The sequence below is a fragment of the Lolium perenne genome, chromosome 4 (genome assembly GCF_019359855.2).
Source record: "Lolium perenne isolate Kyuss_39 chromosome 4, Kyuss_2.0, whole genome shotgun sequence".
NCBI lineage: Eukaryota > Viridiplantae > Streptophyta > Magnoliopsida > Poales > Poaceae > Lolium > Lolium perenne.
The window spans coordinates 171,971,749-171,993,220 of NC_067247.2; the positions used below are offsets into that span (position 1 = coordinate 171,971,749).

Here is a 21,472-nt window from a genome sequence, read left to right on the forward strand (position 1 = left end):
ATGAGAAAATTTACATGGAGTAGCCAAATGGTTTTGTAGTAAATGTTCAAAAAGGAAATGTGTGCAAGTTGTTGAAGTCTTTATATACTCTTAAGAAAGCTCCTAAACAGTGGTACGAGCCTCGTTTCAAAAAAAATAAACAGTGGTACGCGAAGTTTGAAAGAACTTTGACTGCTAAAGACTTTATTATAAACGAAGCTGACAAGTGTGTAATATCGCCATGGTGGGAACAAAGGAGCCATTCTTTGCTTATACGTCGACGACATTGATTTTCAGAACCAACCTTGGTGTGATTAAGGAGGCCAAAGTTGATATGTTACTAACATGGGACTTGCTCGATCTAAGTTCTCTACAAAATCAATTGCATGCTTAGATGCCTCTCTGGTTATATTGATGTGGCTTATTTCCAGCCGCAGGTTGAGCTCTTGTTTATCATATGATCACCTAAGTTGTTTTTTCATCTCAATGCATGATTCCAAACTGATTTCATGTGTTTTATGAGGCGCTTAAGTGTGTTTCCTACTTTCTGAACATATATTAAACTTGGGTTGCCTAATTGTTTGCTCTGCATATTAGCTACTTGCATAGCCAGTGATCATCTCATATGCTTTCTGTCATTTCTCCTCATCTATCTTTGAGAAGAACATATGCTACGTTTGGCTTATAGCTCCCTCATTTTTCCTCATTAATGATGGAAACCATTCTAATCTTAACAACAACTTTCTTCCGTTTTTTCTATTCCTTTTGTGGTTAAAGGAAAAATAGGAAGATCAATATAAGAGGGGCTTTATTTTCTTCTTTTGTAATATTACTTTGTTCATTTTGTACCTTATAGTATCCCAAAAATTGTTGTCAAAATATTTCAATATTCAATAAAGTCTCGAATTATTCATTTCATATTTCTGTACAATTTTGTGCCATTTATATAAATCATGTTTTATTTTTAAATTATTATTGAATATTGTTAATTGAAAGTTTAATCTCCAAGTTTATACTCAAATTTATGTGTGATTATGCATTAATGCTTTATGCACCTTTAATTATTGTAATCTCATTTATTTGATTTGTGTTTAAAAGTAAGAAATTTGGCAAAGATCACGTCAAAATTTATCGCACTCATCAAATCAACATTCTAACCCTAACATGTTAACTTCAAAAAAAACTTTGATCCCATCAACAAGTTTGATCAAAAAGTTTTTAACTTTCTAGATATTTCAAATGTATGAATGTAATGCACATTCCTAGTCTACCTTGTTCGAGTATCTTAGGTAGGTGATCTGACACTAGGAGCGCTAGGGTTTGGCTGCTCATTTGGCAGATGGGGAACAACATGGAGGCATAATAATATTTTCTTTACTATGTAGTACCTTCTTGTGCTAGGATGCGATTAAGCCTAATCATATAGAAATTTCGCTACAAGGGACATATATAGCCAACCCCTGTTGTTTTTTGCTCGGCTGATGATAATAATGTACTGAAATATCTAAAAAAAAGTAAAACCTTCGCGAAGGGAACGCCGAGCTCTATGTGTCCTCCACGTGGTGCCAGAAACTAAGTGCAAGTGGTCTCCATGCATGACACTTGTCGCATGGGGAAGCCGAGTGGAGATGAGGGATGATAGATGAACCCAGGAGGATGGGATGACTCCTTTTTCTTGAAGATTTGAATTTTCAAAAGAACCACTCGTGCAAATTACAGAAGGTTTTCACTTTCAAGCTCCTCTCATCGAGATCTTCAACACTAGATCATTGTCGATCGGTTTAGTGTAGAAAAAACTTGTACTTCCAAAACTACTACGGTTGTACTATGGATTAGAGTATGTGTACTTGGGTTTCAATAAAGTTGTACTTTGGTTTTTAGTGTAGTTTCTACTATTTACTTCGGGGTTTCAGTGTACTTTTGGCAGTATACTGTGTACTTCGATTTTCATTACTTGATTAGTGCTCTTTGTATTATGTAATTCCTTTTTAATATAGTTTGTACAGTTGTACTTAAGTTTTTTCTTTTACATTATACTTCTGTTTTAGTATAGCTTATTACCTTATACTTTTCTGTTTGCTATAGTTGTACTTTGAATGCATTGCGGATGTACACTCGTGCGCGAAAGTAGGCTCATGGGGAACGCTTCACGTGCGACACGTGTCAACACGACAATGCCTCGCGCTGCACCAATGTGATACGAGAGCATTTCACACAACACCAACAAGGCAACAAGTCTTCACGCACGACAGGTATCAACACCAGAGCGCTCCACACTGCACCAACGTTGGCTTCATGAAGATTGGCCTTTTTACCTTGTTTCGTTAAATTTATCTAAAATTTATCAAAATTTGGATGTATTTTTGTGTCTAGATACACCCAAATTTTAACCAATCTCCAACAAACTTTGTGAGACAGAAAGAGTTGTCTTGAGATAGAACTTCCTCACACTTCATTTCATTGTTTGTTGGTATCGAAAACTTGTTTTTACAGTTGCCGGTATGTGTAGTAGTCTAATCGACCGTCCAGGTGCTTTTAGATGCGTGTAGTAGTCCACCCAGCATATGTTTGGTAGTTTTTCTACCCAGCCCCTCTGTATCTCTCTTATTAGGACCCTCTCTTCATCTTTCCCCAGATCGAAACCGAAGAGGCGGTCAGCGAGATGACGCCTAGCCACCGGAGATCTCAGGCCAGAGGCCCTGGAACGGAGGGCCGCAGGAGACACAGCTTTTGTGGCTAGGAGAGGGAGCAGCACCACCTGCGCCGTCCTTCATGAGGGCCGCGCGTCATCCCGGACTCCGGCTTCCCTCCACGCGCCTCCACTGTTAGCCGCCGCAGCACCCAACTCCGTCGTCCTTCGTCATCTGTGCGCCGCCCTGCTCGAATCCGCCGTCTGTCTGCCCCCGCTCCTCGAAGATGAAGGTAAGGTAGCTATAATATTCAGCTATGGATTGTATAGCCTTGTGATTTGAGGATTTTGTTTTCTAGGATCAAGCTGCCGCAAGAACCCAGCAGCACCAGGAGGATGAGCAGGAATTGCCCGTCCTTTATTCTCGAGCAAGTACAAGGAGCAGCCTGCCAAGAGGATGTAGCAGTTTGTTGCTGTTGTTGAAAAGGGAGCGGCAGTCGCCCCCGCATCGCCTGCCTGGCTCCGGCGCCGATTGTTTGCAGGGAAGTGCGTTAGGTTCTCTGGATTCAGATATAAAGTTCAGATTTTCACACCTTCTGCTAATTTTTCTCATATCTATTTGATTCAGATTTTTAAATAAGTGTGTGCTGCTACGATGAACGATGAACGGAAAGTTCCAGGTTGTTTACCAAGAAAATTATTTGATCCTTACTTGCTCAAATGCACGCAGTTTCTGTAGACCTCTTGCTAAGCTACAGGCTATTCGTCTAAAAGCCAAAAAGAACAAGTTCACGATGCAACTTGGCACATCCAGTGAAACATGGTTCAGAATTATGTGCTTCTTGGTTGAGATGTCACTTAGTTATTTCAGCAAGAAGAAGTTCGTGGTTTAGGCTTGGCCTCGAGTATTTAGTTTCTTCAATTTGTAAATACGAGCTTTTGGAGTTTAGCAGTTTTACCTAAACAACGTAATTTGTTTTTCAAATCTTTGTGTAATACAGTTATATAGTTCTGAACAATTGTGAAACTGGAATGGATGAAGAGTAACTTGTGTGAATTTTGTGAGATATGTTTGTAGATAATTATAAATAGGAATGAGAGGCAGTTGAAATTATGGTGAAATGTATGTAAATTTCAGTTTTGTCATGAATTACAATGTAGTTTCTCTGAGGTTGTGGAGATTTTTATGAGTTACACTTGTTTCATTATGTCGTTTTCACAAGGATTTCACATAGGAACCACAATGCTCGGTACAAACGAAAATAGCGAGCAAAAAATAACAAATGGTTACGTGGCTAGGCCAAGACCCGTTTTGACTGTTCCAAACCAACTATAGCTAGAATTCTAGATAATGAAAAGATCGTGTATTAACTCTCTTGGTTTCTCTTTAAAATGTAAAATCGCTCGACACTAATTAAGGAAAACAAACAATGGGATTTTTGTATGGTGATCCCTTTTTGAAACACAACCAAAAAGGCATATGCATTATAGAAACACCATTGATCTATTTGAAACTAAAGTGAAACATGGACGATGAACTGAAACACTATAAAGATTGCATGGTCAACGTGTTAAACACAATCCTATAGCCCATGAAAGAAACACCGGTCAGCCATTTGTAACTAACGTGAAACACATCCGGAGAACTAAAATACTAGAAGGATTCCATGATCAACTTGTGAAACACGATTTTATTGACCATGCATAATTGAAACACCATCCAACCATTTATAATCTAATGTGAAATATACTTGTCGAACTGAAACACTAGAAGGATCCCATGGTGAACTTGTGAAATATTTGAAGGATTCTATGTTCCAATTGTGGAACATAATGAAATAGCCCATGCATTGATGAAACACCGGCCATACATTTGTAACTAATATGAAACGTGCCCGGAGAACTGAAACACTAGAAGGATCCCATGGTAACCTTGTGAAATACGATTGTATAGTCCATGCATTATTGAAACACCATCCATCCATTTATAATATAATATGAAACAAACCCGACGAACTAAAACACTAGAAGGATCCCATGCTGAATTTGTGAAACATTTGAAAGATTCTATGTTTAACATGTGAAACATAATGAAATAGCCCATGCATTAATGAAAAACCATAAATTCATTTATAACTGATGTGAAACATGGACAACGAACTGAAGTAGTAGAAGGAACCCATGGGGAACTTGTGAAACACGATCGTCTAACTGATGCATTATTAAAATATTTGTGAACCAACAACTTAATTATGGAAATGAAACAAGGGGGTCATTTATATGGTGAACCATTTTATGAAACATAGTCAAATAGGCCCATGCATTATAGAAACACATCGGTGATCCATTTGAAGTTAATGTGAAACATGGCCGACAAACTGAAACACTAGAAAGATTCCATCATCAAAGTGTGAAAACACAATCCTATAGCTCATGAATTATTGAAACGACGGCCATCCATTTGTAACTATAATGCCCAGAGAACTGAAACACTAGAAGGATTTCATGGTCAACTTGTGGAACCTGAATGTATAATCAATGCATTAATGGAACAACGTCGATCCATTCATAATATAATGTGAAACATACCCAACAAACTAAAACAATAGAAGTATCCCATGGTGAACTTGTGAAACATTTAAAGGATTATATGTTCCATTTGTGAAACATAATGAAATAGCCCATGCATTAATGAAACACCATCCATGCATTTCTAAATAATGTGAAACATGAACGATGAACTGAAACATTAGAAGGATCCCGTGGTGAACTTGTGAAACACGATCCTATATATAGGTGATGCATCATTGAAATTATTGTGTATGAGCAATTTATTTATGGAAATGAAACAACGTGATTTTTATATGGTGATCCAGTTTTTGAAACACAATCAAATAGGCCTATGCATTATAGAAACACCGTTGATCTATTTGGAACTAAAGTGTAACATGGCCGACAAACTGAAACACTAGAAGAATTCCATGGTCAATGTGTTAAACACAATCTTATAGCCCATGAATTATTGAAACACCGGTCAACCATTTGTAACTAATGTGAAACACATCCAGATAATTAAAATACTAGAACGATTCTATGGTCAACTTGTGAAACACGATTTATAGTCCATGCATTATAGAAATACCATTTATAACCTAATCTGAAATATACTCGCCGAACTAACACTAGAAGGATCCCATGGTGAACATGTGAAACATTTGAAGGATTCGAGCCCATGCATTGATGAAATACTTGTCATACATTTGAAACTAATGTGAATCCTGCCCGGAGAACTGAAACACTAGAAGGATGCCATGGTAACCTTGTGAAACACGACTGTATAGTCCATGCATTATTGAAACACAGTCCATCCATTTATAATCTAATGTGAAACATACCCGACGAACTGAAACACTATAATGATCCCATGCTGAACTTGTGAAACATTTGAAGGATTCTATGTTCAACTTGTGAAACATAATGAAAGATCCCATGCATTAATGAAACACCATCAATTCATTTGTAACTAATGTGAAACATGGACAAGGAACTGAAGCAGTAGAAGGATCCCATGGTGAACTTGTGAAACACAATCATATAACTGATATATGATTGAAATATTTGTGTACCAACACCTTAATTGCGGAAATGAAACAAGGGGATCGTATATATGGTGATCCATTTTATGAAACACACCCAAATAGGCCCATGCATTATAGAAACATCGTTGCTCCATTTGAAGCTAATATTAAACATGGCGATGAACTGAAACACTAGAAGGATTCCATGGTCAATGTGTGAAACACAATCCTGTAGCCCATGAATTATTGAAACACCGATCATCCATTTGTAACCAATGTGAAACATGCCCAGAGAACTGAAAGAGTAGAAAGATTACATGGTCTTATTGTGAAAAACGAATGTATAGTCGATGTTTTATTGAAACAACGTCGATCCATTCATAATATAATGTGAAACATACCACAATGCTCGGTACAAATGAAAATAGCGAGCAGAAAATAACAAATGGTTACGTGGCTAGGCCAAGACCTGTTTTAACGGTTCCAAACCAACTACAGCTAGAATTCTAGATAATCAAAAGATCGTGTATTTACTCTCTTGGTTTCTCTTTAAAATGTAAAATCGTTCGACACTAACACAACCCAATAAAACTTTTGGGAAAACATTAGTTGTGTGCGATATTTGATGAAACACCGGTCATACATTTGAAATACTTGTGGAACATAATGAAATAGCCCATGCATTGATGAAACACCGGTCATACATTTGTAACTAATGTGAAATATGCCCGGAGAACTGTAACACTAGAAGGATCCCATGTTAACATTGTGAAACACGATTGTATTGTCCATGCAATATTGAAACACCATCCATCCATTTATAATATAATGTGAAACATACCCGACGAACCGAAACACTAGAAGGATCCCATGCCGAGCTTGTGAAACATTTGAAGGATTCTATGTTCAACTTGTGAAACATAATGAAATAGCCCGTGCATTAATGAAACACCATAATTTCATTTGTAACTTATGTGAAACATGGACAACAAACTAAAGTAGTAGAAGGATCCCATGGTGAACTTGTGAAACACGATCGTCTAACTGATGCATCATTGAAATATTTGTGAACCAACAACTTAATTACGAAAATGATACTAGGAGGTCATTTATATGGTGACCCATTTTATGAAACACGGTCAAATAGGCCAATGCATTATATAAACACCGTTGATCTACTTGAAGCTAATGTGAAACATGGCCGACGAACTGAAACACTAGAAGGATTCCTTCGTCAAAGTGTGAAACACAATCCTATAGCTCATGAATTATTGAAATGGAGGCAATCCATTTGTAAATTGTGAAACATGCCTTGAGAACTGAAACACTAGAAGGATTCCATGGTCAACTTGTACAACGTGAATGATAGTCAGTGCATTACTGGAACACCGTCGATCCATTCATAATCTAATGTGAAACATACCCGACAAACTAAAACACTAGAAGGATCCCATGGTGAACTTGTGAAACATTTGAAGGATTATATATTCCACTTGTGAAACATAATGAAATAGCCCATGCATTAATGAAACACCATCCATTCATTTCAAAATAATGTGAAACATGGACAATGAACTGAAACGTTAGAAGGATCGCATGGTGAACTTGTGAAACACGACCCTATATATAGGTGATGCATCATTGAAATAATTGTGCATGAGCAACTTAATTAAGGAAAAGAAACAACGGAATTTTTGTATGGTGTTCCCTTTTTGAAACACAACCAAATAGGCATATGCATTATAGAAACACCGTTGATATATTTCAAACTAAAGTGAAACATGGACGACGAACTGAAACACTATAAAGATTGCATGGTCAACATGTTAAACACAATCCTATAGCCCATGAAAGAAACACCGGTCATCCATTTGTAACTAACGTGAAACACGCCCGGAGAACTAAAATACTAGAAGGATTCCATGGTCAACTTGTGAAACACGATTTTATTGACCATGCATAATTGAAACACCATCCAACCATTTATAATCTAATGTGAAATATACTTGTCGAACTGAAACACTAGAAGGATCCCATGGTGAACTTGTGAAATATTTGAAGGATTCTATGTTCCAATTGTGGAACATAATGAAATAGCCCATGCATTGATGAAACACCGACCATACATTTGTAACTAATGTGAAACGTGCCCGGAGAACTGAAACACTAGAAGGATCCCATGGTAACCTTGTGAAACACGATTGTATAGTCCATGCATTATTGAAACACCATCCATCCATTTATAATATAATATGAAACAAACCCAACGAACTAAAACACTAGAAGGATCCCATGCTGAATTTGTGAAACATTTGAAAGATTCTATGTTCAACTTGTGAAACGTAATGAAATAGCCCATGCATTAATGAAAAACCATGAATTCATTTGTAACTGATGTGAAACATGGACAACGAACTGAAGTAGTACAAGGATCCCATGGTGAACTTGTGAAACACGATCGTCTAACTGATGCATTATTAAAATATTTGTGAACCAACAAGTTAATTATGGAAATGAAACAAGGGGATCATTTATATGGTGTACCATTTTATGAAACATAGTCAAATAGGCCCATGCATTATAGAAACACATCGGTGATCCATTTGAAGTTAATGTGAAAACATGGCCGACGAACTGAAACACTAGAAAGATTCCATCATCAAAGTGTGAAAACACAATCCTATAGCTCATGAATTATTGAAACGGTGGTCATCCATTAGTAACTAATGTGAACATGCCTGGAGAACTGAAACACTAGAAGGATTCCATGGTCAACTTGTGGAACCTGAATGTATAATCAATGCATTACTAGAACACCGTCGATCCATTCATAATATAATGTGAAACATACCCAACAAACTAAAACAATAGAAGTATCCCATGGTGAACTTGTGAAACATTTAAAGGATGCTATGTTCCATTTGTAAAACATAATGAAATAGCCCATGCATTAGTGAAACACCATCCATGCATTTCTAAATAATGTGAAACATGGACGATGAACTGAAACATTAGAAGGATCCCGTGGTGAACTTGTGAAACACGATCCTATATATAGGTGATGCATCATTGAAATTATTATGTATGAGCAACTTATTTAAGGAAACGAAACAACGGGATTTTTATATGGTGATCCAGTTTTTGAAACACAATCAAATAGGCCTATGCATTATAGAAACACCGTTGATCTATTTGGAACTAAAGTGTAACATGGCTGACGAACTGAAACACTAGAGGAATCCCATGGTCAACGTGTTAAACACAATCCTATAGCCCATGAATTATTGAAACATCGGTCAACCATTTTGTAACTAATGTGAAACACATACGGAGAATTAAAATACTAGAACGATTCCATGGTGAACTTGTGAAACATGATTTATAGTCCATGCATTATAAAATACCATTTATAACCTAATCTGAAATATACTCGCCGAACTAAAACACTAGAAGGATCCCATGGTGAACTTGTGAAACATTTGAAGGATTTGAGGAGCCCATGCATTGATGAAACACTTGTCATACATTTGAAACTAATGTGAATCCTGCCCGGAGAACTGAAACACTAGAAGGATGCCATGGTAACCTTGTGAAACACGATTGTATAGTCCATGCATTATTGAAACACAGTCCATCCATTTATAATCTAATGTGAAACATACCCGACGAACTGAAACACTACAAGGATCATATGCTGAACTTGTGAAACATTTGAAGGATTCTATGTTCAACTTGTGAAACATAATGAAAGAGCCCATGCATTAATGAAACTCCATCAATTCATTTGTAACTAATGTGAAACATGGACAAGGAACTAAAGCAATAGAAGGATCTCATGGTGAACTTGTGAAACACAATCATATAACTGTGCATGATTGAAATATTTGTGAACCAACACCTTAATTGTGGAAATCAAACAAGGGGATCGTATATATGGTGATCCATTTTATGAAACACACCCAAATAGGCCCATGCATTATAGAAACACCGTTGTTCCATTTGAAGCTAATATTAAACATGGCGATGAACTGAAACACTAGAAGGATTCCATGGTCAATGTGTGAAACACAATCCTGTAGCCCATGAATTATTGAAACATCGATCATCCATTTGTAACTAATGTGAAACATGCCCGGAGAACTGAAAGAGTAGAAAGATTCCATGGTCTTATTGTGAAAGACGAATGTATAGTCGATGCTTTATTGAAACAAGGATCCCATGGTGAACTTGTGAAACATTTGATGGATTTTATGTTAAACTTGTAAAACATAATAAAATAGCATGCATTAAGGAAACACCATCCATTATTTTGTGATTAATTTGAAACATAGACGACGAACTGAAACACCAGAAGGATCCCATGATGATCTTGTAAAACACAATCATGTAGCCCTAGTATCATTGAAAAATTTGTGAAACAATGGGTTAATTGTGTAAATGAAACAAGGAGATTATTTATATGCATGGTGATCCAATTTGTGAAACACGGTCAAATAGTATAGTCCATGCATTATTGAAACACCGTCTACCATTTGTAAGTAATGTGAAACATGTGAGACGAATTAAAATACTAGAAAGATTCCATGGTGAAATTCTGAAACAGTTGAAGGATTACATGTTCTACTTGCGAAACATAATCAAATAGACCCCCGCAAAAAATCAAATAGCCCATGCATGTGAACTAATGTGAAGCATGGACGGTGAACTGAAATAATAGAAGGATCCATGGTCAAGGATTCCCATAGCTCATGCCTCATCGAAATATTTCTGAAACTGCAACTTAATTGTGTAAATATTTCTTGACTTATCTAAACCGATTGTTAGCATGGTTCAGTTTTGTCAATGATATCTGAAGTTGCAGCGAAACATGAAACCTTGTGAAGGCGAGAATCAGACGTTCCACAAATTTCATTGAGACATCAAGGGAGGCTATTTCAAAATTAGAATTTTCTAATAAAACTAAAGTAACGACAAATGAACATCTGTTTAAGGAATGGATAAGAAGGAAGTGTGGGACATGTTCTGGCTAGAACGGGTTGTGGGTTTCAAATATATATACAACACTCCTGCCACCATATGTTGGTACATATAAAGTCTTAGTAGTTTAACAGATTTTTCAGAATAGTCTCGGGAGAGTCATTTATCTATGTTTATCCAAAGAAGTTTGCAAAAGGACATTGGTTTAACATATATTTAAAATTGGTTTTATGATATTTTTGTTAATTTCAATAATAATTCATAAAGGTTTCGTAATACGGCATTAGCTTCATTTTTTCATATAGGTTTCATCCAGATTCCACAAAATTTGCATTATTTTACTTTTGTTTCGGAATTGTTTATGAGAAATTCCATTTATTTCACACAAAGTTTCAAATAGTTATCATGAGGCTTCATAAAAAATTAAAAAGTTCCATTAAAGTTATTAAATCCATTCAATAAAAGGATTCATTTGGAGTAAAATTCCATTAGAAATAAAAAAATTCAAACAAACGACGATAAAAAATTCTCACCACGTAATTCATCCATTCCAAACTTATCACTACATTACATAAAATATTTTAAAATAGTTAACCAATGTTTAAGTGTTCAACTAGAACTATTGCATGTAGTTTTACAAAAAAAAGTATGACAAGGTGGAGATTTGAGTCAATATCATACAAGATTGCGTCAGATTCACTTGCAGACCAATAATTGTTTTGTAGTATCTCGAGCAACTCTGTGCATCTTAGGAAAAAGCGATCAAATAATTATCTTGATGAACATGTAACATTATTCTTGATGCAATAAAGAACATGACTTGAGAAAGGTTTAACAAAAGTTTCATATGGAGAAAATCTGATTCTCAAATGATAACCCATGAAAACTCACTAATATATGTCCTTCTGGACATTCCACATCAGACAAGTTTACACAAATTTTAGATATTTTTCGGTGGATTCCAAAAATATTTGGGACATTTCAATTGATTGCAAGCATGCATTAAATGAATTTCCTAAGCATGGCGGTCATTTTCACATAATTTTCATAAACTAGGCCATGTTTTGGGGGAATTTGAGAACAATACCAGAATCATTACATATTTTCGCTAGATTAATTAAAACGTAGGTCAAACTAGAACAGGTTTTCGAATTTGAGAGAGAGGTCAAATCTGAAAACAATAGCATCATTCAACTTTAGAAACATTTTTCACATACATTTCAAACAAACAGATTCTTACAAACATGATTGAATTGATTAGCTCACAGCAGCAGTCGCACTAAAAGTATAATACATTTGAGAAAGTAAAGGAGTAGCAGCAATTACTAGCTCGTAGCAGCACTAGTAACAATAAAATCAGAATACGGTAGACAGAGAAAAAGGAGTAGTCAATCACCTGCCTACGAAGGCCGGCCGGCGTGACCAAGAGAAGCTTGAAGCGTGGAGCCCAATTTTACAAGTTAGCGAAGCATCTAGCAGATCCAGCCCGGTATCGTCGACGAGTAGCTGTCGTCCTCGGGTTGGCCGGATTTACTACCGCGGAGGCCGAATCGGGATCTTGTGCGGAGCGCTGCGTCGAGGAGGACGAGCGCGTCAGTACCTTCTTGCGCCTCGCCGTCGTTCAGCCAGATCGAGTGCGTGCGAGCTCATGCTCCTGTAGGGCGTCGTCGTTTTGACAGCCACCTCGCTCCACCGGCGCAGCTCGTGCTGCTGCGAAGCGTTCTCGTTCCGGCCCCCATCTCTATGTACCTACGCAGGCGACGACGCGGTTGCCCGCCATGGCAAAACGGGATGCATCGGAGGAGGATGGCCAGAAGAGCGAGAGAGATGAGAGACGGACCAGCAAGCCTAGCACTGTCGGGGACTCTGGAGGCCGGCCGGCCAGCCGCGCCGCCGTATGCTCAAGATCTATCCACAACTAGAACGAGAAAGTTGTGGAGGAGTAGGTTCTTTTTGGGTGTTTTTGCAATTTACCAAGTTGGTTCCCGAAACTACAGGTTTGACCAGGCGCAAATCTCAAACTGGCAACGAAAGGCGGATTAGACTCCTGCATATACCGTTGCCGGTAAAATCGCCGCTCTCTTGTTGGTATGAGGTTGCTTATCACGTGTACCACGCGATCTCTCATTATTTCGGACCAAGACGTACAAGGATCAATCAATATCCCTTTTTGAATTAACGTCCATGTTGTGTACATACAGTAGGATAGCAAAGCAGCATATCGGGTTTGGTTGGGGGGTTGTTAGGCTGGTGCCAACGCGGGCGGCAGCCGGGGCGCTACCGCCCGGGGCGGGGCGGGAGAGGGGCTGGAGGCGGGCGGGACGGGAGGGAGGGGCGCCGGCGGCGCCGGCGGTAGCGCCCGCTCCCGCCGCCAGCGCCCGCGTTGGCGGCGGGAGGGAGGCGGGAGAGGGGCGGGAGGCGGGGCGGCGCGATGGCGACGCGGGCGGGAGGAGGGGCGAGAGGTAGAAGAAGAGACCTGGTCGGTTTTTTTTCTTTTTTTCTTTTTTTCTTTCCTTCTTTTATTCTTTAAATGTCAGTTTTTATTTTATTTTCTTTCCTTCTTTTATTTTCTTTCCTTTTTTTACTCTTTCAGTTCAAAATACAAACACAAGTACACACTTGTCATATAGGCTATTTAGAAAAATAAGAAACATAATTAGTATTTTTATTAATTATTATGTAATCGGTAACATTTTTAGTTGAATAATTTCTTGCATTATTTTGAATGTCTAAACAAAATCGAGTGAAATAACTTAATGTGGAAAAGAAATGGTGATGTGGAGGAGAGAGAAGTGAGAGTGGGGACTATAGCCCATGCATTGGCACCGTATGGTGAGAGTGGGGTGAGAGTGGGGTGAGAGTGGGCCAAAAGCTGACGTGGCGGGGCGGGAGCGGGGCGGTGCGTTGGCACCAGCCTTAGACGAGAGGGACGGAGTGCGTGCTTCCAATCCAATCTCTTCTTTCTCCTTCATCATTCTGCCTTCTGTGCCCAACCACAGCACACGGAAGGAACGCTGCGATGGCGATGGGCGCGGCTGTGCGGGCGGCGGCGGCGGACGGCGTCGTGACCTTTCTGTGGGTGCTCTGCGTCTCCTCCCTCGGCGCCTCCACGGCCGCCGTCACCACCTACCTCAGCCTGCACGAGGGGATCCACTACGCCCTCCTCGTCACCGTCTCCATCCTCACCCTCTTGCTCTTCGCCTTCAACCTCCTCTGCGACGCCCTCGGCGGCGCCAGCTTCAACCCCACCGGCGTCGCCGCCTTCTACGCCGCGGGCCTCACCAACCCCTCGCTCTTCTCCATCGCGCTCCGCCTACCAGCGCAGGTCTGTCTCTCTGTGATTTCGCCTTCTCTATCTGACGGATCAGATCAGCCAGCAAGCAAGACGACCAGAATTTGAATCTGTGTTGGTGGTAGGCCGCCGGCGCCGTGGGCGGAGCTCTGGCCATCTCGGAGCTCATGCCGGACAAGTACAAGCACATGCTCGGCGGGCCCTCGCTCAAGGTGGATCCCCACACCGGCGCCGTCGCCGAGGGGGTGCTCACCTTCGTCATCACTTTCGCCGTCCTCTGCATCATCGTCAAGGGACCCCGCAACCCCATCGTCAAGACTGCCATGCTCTCCGTCTCCACCGTCAGCCTCGTCCTCACCGGCGCCGCATACACCGGACCATCAATGAACCCTGCCAACGTACACTTCACTAAACTCACTCACTCCTCATTTGATTGCCAAGCTTATCTATTGAACTGCAACACCCGACACTGAACTGAACCCCAATCAGAGTTGTCAAGCTGATTTATTCTCCTTTTGGGGGACCACTGACTGATCTAGTGATGCAGATGCAACTTATTCGTTTCAGTTCCCCTTCGATCTGTTCATCTGCATTTGGGCAGTCAAAGCCTATATGTCTCTGAAATATAACATCAAGATACAATCTGTATCCTCACTTGCCACACTGAAAAACATGGTTACCTAAGCACAGAACCTACAAGTCAACCAAATCCAAGCCTTGTAGACAGCTGTAATGTACTGTTCTCACTTGCCATACTGAAAAGCATTGCTGTTAACTGCCACACCTGAGCCATAAATAACTGGATGAGGCTTGGAAATGCTACTACAGTTATGTGCTAGTATTTGGAAATTTTATGGACACCAAATAAAAGGGGCACACATATGCAATAGACACACCTATGCAATGAGCATTCACTGCTACTACATCACTAGTGAATTCTTAATAATGAACCTACCAATGCAACAATTTACTTTTGACTCGATTGATGAAACGTTGTGAAGAAGTCAACGTTTCAAACTTTAGAAGAGAAAATGCCCACACTGGATAACATTGATACCGCATAATAAAAGAAAAACATTCTTGCTAAAATTTCGATTCATGCTGATGTATGCCATTGCTCATCCAATATAATCTGATTCGAGCATTCAAGTTGATTCTCATTTTGAATAGCACGGAAAGCCTTGTGTCTTCTCATTCTTTGCATGGTTTCCTGGCAACTGATTTTGTTGAAATGTCATGTACAGGCGTTTGGATGGGCTTATGTTAACGATCGACACAACACCTGGGAGCAGCTGTATGTCTACTGGATATGCCCCTTTATTGGTGCCATTCTTGCTGCGTGGATCTTCAAGGCCGTGTTCCTACGACCACCGCCTAAGCCCAAGGCCAAGAAAGCATAAGAACTCGAGCAAAAACTTCAACTCAGCAATTGGTCACAAATATTGATTAGGAAGTAGCCGACATTGGGTTGCTAGAAGAACACAGGGAATAATTTATGGTTGTATTTAATCACCTCAACCTTGCACCAATATTTAACTTGCTGTGGTGATCTATCAGTCGTTCGCTTTCACTGTCTAATTTTATTTATCTTTTCTTTCTACCATGTTAAGATAATATAGTACAGGGCGAACTAGTTAAAAAAGTGACTTCCAGAAAAGAATTTACCTGATTCTGAGCATGGTTTATTCTGACTTCGTGAGGACCAGTTTTTCCATGGGATCTTCAGGTTCATAATCTGAAGTCAACGGGCCAAATGAGGGCGATGATATGGCAAATTCTACTTACTGAAATGACAATTTTTCCCGTCAAACTGGCTGCAAGGGACATATATAATAGCCAACCCCATGCTGCTTTTGCTCGGTGCTGACAACGCGTTAGGGCTCTTTTGATTTATACAATTTGTATAAAAATTGTATAGGATTTAGATTATATGGAAAATTTTGCTACATATGTTGTTTTTATAGGAACATATTCTATAGAAAGCAATCCTATAGAAATCTTGTAGTGTAAGTCTTATAGAAAAAACATTAGATCATACCTTATGAAAAAATCATTTGCTATAATCAAACACACTTCATGTTTCTACAGTTAAGTAGGCATGACATCCTAATCTTATATATTTTTTATTTCTATATTTTTCCTATCCTATAAATCAAAGGAACCTTTATCATGACTAAGTTTTGAGATAGAACTTCCGCACCATTCATTTCACTGCTTCGAACCTAGAACGTAGAAGCATCATAGAAAAAAGAAGAGATGACAAAAAAACATGGAAATTTGACCATTCCAAAATTCCTCTACAATCATGAGCTCCAATATGGAAAATGTCCGTAAGACCATGGGATGTGATTCTTTTGAGAAAATCTTGGGCTATAGCCTGGCAAGAAAAATCCCAAAGCCGTGAAATGAGAAACATATTAGTATTTTAAAATGATAAAGATGGTATGGATACAGATTTCTTTTTTGAGTCAATCATGTATAATACCATTATCAAATTGAAAAATTAAGCGGTCAACCCAAGTCAATCTTCTGCATTTTGTTTATCGTTTCTGCCAGCCACCCCGAGGCGAAGGTCTGTTGAAGTACTGCTGCTAGTCTAGTCTACTCTAATCTGTTCTTTCTTTTCTAGCAGCAGTTGGCCAGACCCCACCGTCGCATCACATCACTCTTTATTACTTTATAGTGTTCACTTCACTCCATGGGCTGGGTGGGAAGTGGGGAAAGCTCTGCCATCATCATACTCGTCAATACCAGAAGAGAAGTAGCAGGGGAGCTAGCTACAGGCACCAGTAGAGCAAGAAGAAGAATAATCCATCACCATGGGGAACATCCTGAAGTGCTTCAAGGGAGATGACGAGAAAGAAGACCAGTACCCCTACTACCGCCCAACCTCCAGGCCCCAATACCAGCCTCACTACCCGCAGCAGCAGCAGCAGCAGCAGCAGCAGGAAGCTCATGGCCATGGCGTCGCCGCACTGGCGCACGACCTCCTCAACTTCGAGACCCTCTCCATGGTAACTACCAATCTGCATATTCATCTTGTGCATGCATGCCTTGTCAGTCATACTAAGTCTTCCTAGGTGATGCAGGCTAATTATTACTAGGTGTTTCAGCTAATCTGCGTGAATGGTCACAGATTATGCAGACTAATCATCTGACTACAAGATTGTTAACGATGGGGACATAATTCCTTAATTTAGCGTGTGTTCCATGTGTAAATTTGGGATGAGGATGGTAGAAGTTACATCACCTCTTATGCCCCTTTTTCCTCTCCACCTTTGGCCTTTCTAGTACAGCAATGAAACATTCATCCTTCAATAAAAAAATTAGATGAAGAAAAACATCTGCACTCCTAGAAAATCAAAGGTTAGGACCATAATCGTAACACTTATGCGGTTTTTCCCACTGCATGCACATGATTTGTTTGGGAAATTATGCAAACCCACTTTTTTTTTTGAGTCCGCTTTCATTCTTCTTTGTACCCTGTTCTAACTGACATATGGATTCATTAGTAAATATAGAAATTGAAGCATGCCACATTGCATCAACTAGCATTTCTATGAGCACTTGCAAACAATTTACAATTGATGATACAGCAACACATATGGAAAGTTCAGTAATCTCCTTTTGCCCCAAATTTTGCCTTTCATTTTCTTATGATGCGGCATGTGTGAGTGATATTTTGTTTGTCATTATTAGGTTCCTGAAGGGCTCCGACAGCACGTTACCGCGTCCAAGAAAGCACAAAATAAGTGGTATGCAGCAGATTCAAAAGGCTCTCACAGTTTATTTTGAGTAATTAGTACATTTGCTGTACCTATTGTCCATCGAGTTATTGATAACAAAGTTTGTTTGGTTCCTCTAGGCTAATAGATTTAAGGCCTATAGCAGCTAGCAAAATTTGAATGGTCCGCACTGACTCAGACTCTACAAGTTGGGGTCACTATCAGAACGAAAATAAATTTCTTCATAGGACCCCTCCCAAATGCCTTTTGACTTTTCTTATGATATAATGATTGATTCATATCTATCCAAACATGTGATTTGAGATTGCGAGAGAAAGAGAGCTTAACAAAAAAAAGGCAGATTGGTGTCTTGGTGAGGTCTACCTAGTTTTTGGCATCGAGAAATCGGAAGTTTCTAACAAATTTTTCCATTGTGCATGGATGTACTTTTCTGACAGAAGATTGAGGATGATTTGTTGATCAATCATGATTAGATGAGGAGGGGACATGCAAACTTAATTTTGTCCTTACTTTCATTCAGACATAGTTTTATACACTTTGTGCTTGTTTTAGTGAAGACTATTTCGAACAGCATAGACATGCGCAAATGCATGGATAACACTGCCTATACTTGTCTGTTCGCCACAAGGAAGAATTAGAAGAAGGTGCTTGAAGTTTTTTAGAAGGGGAAGAGCAAGAAGGGTAGTAGTAACTGGCATATCTTGATAGAAATAGTAGGTGTATGCTATTGATATACTAACTTGAATATTCACTGAACAGAACTAATGCAAATAGTTTGATCTTTTAATCTGCACAAAAATAGGTACCAGAATATGTTGGAGGCATATAAGAATGCCAGAACCCCGCCGAGAACACCTGCAGAGGCTGCCCAACTAATTGTAACAGCCCTAAACTGGATCCAGAGAGCTGATTTGGAGGTAACTTGTTTCTTTTTTTAGATCCTAAAATAGTTTAGGTGAGTATAGGACTAATACTCATTTCTATGTTTAAAATATGGAATTTTTAAGTGCAAGTTTGCAAAATTTGTTATAGTTTAGCATTTAATTTTTATACTACTACCAGTTTTTTTCCTTACAAACCAAAACCATAAACCCAGGAAACTGCTGTTTGCATTCAAATTTTGCTGTCAAATGTGATCATATATGTTCATTCATTCCTCCAGAAAAAATGTTTTTTCCTCAGGGTATCCTCGAATTCTACAACTTACCGATTCCATCACTACCTGCAACATCCTCAAGCCACCGTCCATCCTCACTACCAGAGGGCGTGCAATTTGTCTTGAATACTTTGCCGGTCAGACGTGATCAGCTATTATGAAAAATATGCTTACCACCAATATAAATATTTTAATAGCGATGATTTTGACAGATCACTGTCTCGCTGGTGTTATCAGGTTAATAACCAAAACATTGGAGATGGTGATGGCTTTACTGCTTACGTTGCCACAACCGATCCAAGGGAGTCTGCAATTGTGCCAATAGAAGTGCATGAGATGGTGATCGCGAGGACTGAAGCACGGAATCGTAGGGATTACCAGAGTGCTGATGCACTTCAAAGTAGAATTACTGAGGCTGGATACAAGTATTAAAGCTGAACCATTCCTGATTTTCGTTCTTAATATCATAATTCATAAATGAATTCAACAGGGTTGTTTCATATTTAGATTCACTTACATTGGATTCCACAAGTCCTAAAAGTACTACATTTCTTCCTTTTAACTAAGATACATTCTAAATTCACTTTGTCTGTTCACACTGGTACTAGAATCTAGAATGGGTTTACTTCATCATCTTAAGATTTTTCTGTTATGGAACAGTGCAGATACCTGTTATAGTACCACTAGAAAAATAGTGCAGACTAATAATAAATTGTGCACTGACAATTAACAGAATTAAGAGTAACACATAATAGAATAATATGTAGAAAAACCTTCCTGTGACTAATTGGCAGTTTTGTACTTATCTAGTAATCCGAAACATGGCAGGGGGGAGGGGGGATTTTTAAGCAGCTGTATGAGATCATGATGGCTACCGATGTACCGTTGTGTCAGTTCTATTTGGCTCTTGTTTTTATCATATCACATGAAGACAAAGAAACTGTTATGGTTTTACTTTAATGAATGGAACCGGGGAGAGTCCTCCCAGTTGATCTAAAAAAAATCATGTGAACACGCATCCACTTGTTTTTATTTTGGAATGGCATGAAAGCATAACTTAATAGTAATATTTTTCATGAGCAGGATACTCGTCTGTTCAGACGAAGAGGTCCTAGCAAGGAAATACCGAATCAGAATGAGGTATATGTTGCTCAAGATTGCACATTATATTCCATAGTAAAATAATTGGAATACTGTTGTGAAGTGTATGTTTTTCCATGAGTTAAAAGGGGAATCGATGCACCGGAGCTTAAGATGCCATACGGGAAGGAATCGAGGAATGCTTTGGTGAAGCTCATTGGTGGGAAAAGAACCACAATTCATGTGTATTGTCAGGACCAGTTTGAGCGCTACGTTGGCGACATTTATTGCAATAACGTGTTCATCCAGGTGAAACAGGAAATGATGACATGCCTTTGGTCAATTTTATTGCTTTAATTCTGATGAAAGCGACTGTGTGTCTGCATTTGTGTGAGTGCTTCAGGAGAAAATGCTGAAGAATGGTCATGCATGGCATTTCACGACTTACGACAAACGCCCGGAGTTTGCTAAAGTAAGAAAAAATATATTAGAAATATATTATGCCCTTCCTTACATTATATGCCGGCTGAGAGATCTTGACTTGCTCTGTGATGGACGGTGCAGTGGGAGAGAGAGGCAAGAGCTGCCAACCTAGGGCTTTTTGCATCACTGAACCCTGAGAAGCCGTGGGATTGGAGAAGAGAGCGACGGAATGGCGGTATTCCAGCCTACTAATGTCTCCATCCATCCATGTCTCAGAATTGGTGTGTATAGTTTGGTAACTAGGATCTATCTTGAACAGCATCAGCATGCTGCAAATACAATATGTATATTATGCAAGTGCTTTGTCCAGAAGTGCAGTATGCCATACCTGATGAGTATGCAGATATGAACTGTGAGGAGCAAGCGCCAATATATTGTTCCACGCTACTTTGCTACCTCCTCCTGCTCGACAGCATGTCTCCCTGAAGTGGTCAGGACAATCACATGAAGATGTGCAAGTAGCTATATATCGAGTGCTGTTTGTTTTGCACATGTTAGCATTTGAAATATATATGGAACTATTGGTGCCAACAATGACTATTATTGAATAGC

General features: G+C 39.3%; 2 protein-coding genes and 1 long non-coding RNA gene across 3 annotated transcripts; all 3 read left to right on the forward strand.

Moving 5' to 3' along the window:
• Nucleotides 1-2,596: 2,596 nt before the first annotated feature.
• Nucleotides 2,597-3,665, forward strand: LOC127294687 (uncharacterized). Its single transcript, XR_007846910.1, has 2 exons — nt 2,597-2,901; nt 2,968-3,665. It is a non-coding gene; the product is annotated as an uncharacterized lncRNA (long non-coding RNA).
• Nucleotides 3,666-14,084: 10,419 nt separating this feature from the next.
• LOC127294685 (aquaporin SIP1-2) lies at nt 14,085-16,011 on the forward strand. Its single transcript, XM_051324554.2, has 3 exons — nt 14,085-14,488; nt 14,581-14,853; nt 15,700-16,011. The coding sequence occupies exons 1-3, from the start codon at nt 14,183-14,185 to the stop codon at nt 15,853-15,855; spliced, it is 735 nt and encodes a 244-aa protein (XP_051180514.1). The 5' UTR covers nt 14,085-14,182; the 3' UTR covers nt 15,856-16,011.
• Nucleotides 16,012-16,530: 519 nt separating this feature from the next.
• Nucleotides 16,531-21,315, forward strand: LOC127294684 (probable staphylococcal-like nuclease CAN3). The gene is made up of 9 exons (XM_051324553.2): nt 16,531-17,469; nt 18,155-18,210; nt 19,004-19,118; nt 19,384-19,494; nt 19,595-19,782; nt 20,441-20,497; nt 20,587-20,746; nt 20,841-20,909; nt 21,002-21,315. The coding sequence occupies exons 1-9, from the start codon at nt 17,275-17,277 to the stop codon at nt 21,110-21,112; spliced, it is 1,062 nt and encodes a 353-aa protein (XP_051180513.1). The 5' UTR covers nt 16,531-17,274; the 3' UTR covers nt 21,113-21,315.
• Nucleotides 21,316-21,472: the final 157 nt, after the last annotated feature.

Coding starts and splice junctions, on each gene's coding strand:
- LOC127294684 (XM_051324553.2), top strand. CDS start 17,275: ATGGGGAACATCCTGAAGTGCTTCAAGGGAGATGACGAGAAAGAAGAC. Junction 18,211..19,003: donor AAGAAAGCACAAAATAAGTG/GTATGCAGCAGA, acceptor GCACAAAAATAG/GTACCAGAATATGTTGGAGG. Junction 19,783..20,440: donor ATTACTGAGGCTGGATACAA/GTATTAAAGCTG, acceptor TTTCATGAGCAG/GATACTCGTCTGTTCAGACG.
- LOC127294685 (XM_051324554.2), top strand. CDS start 14,183: ATGGCGATGGGCGCGGCTGTGCGGGCGGCGGCGGCGGACGGCGTCGTG. Junction 14,489..14,580: donor CGCTCCGCCTACCAGCGCAG/GTCTGTCTCTCT, acceptor TGTTGGTGGTAG/GCCGCCGGCGCCGTGGGCGG. Junction 14,854..15,699: donor CATCAATGAACCCTGCCAAC/GTACACTTCACT, acceptor TGTCATGTACAG/GCGTTTGGATGGGCTTATGT.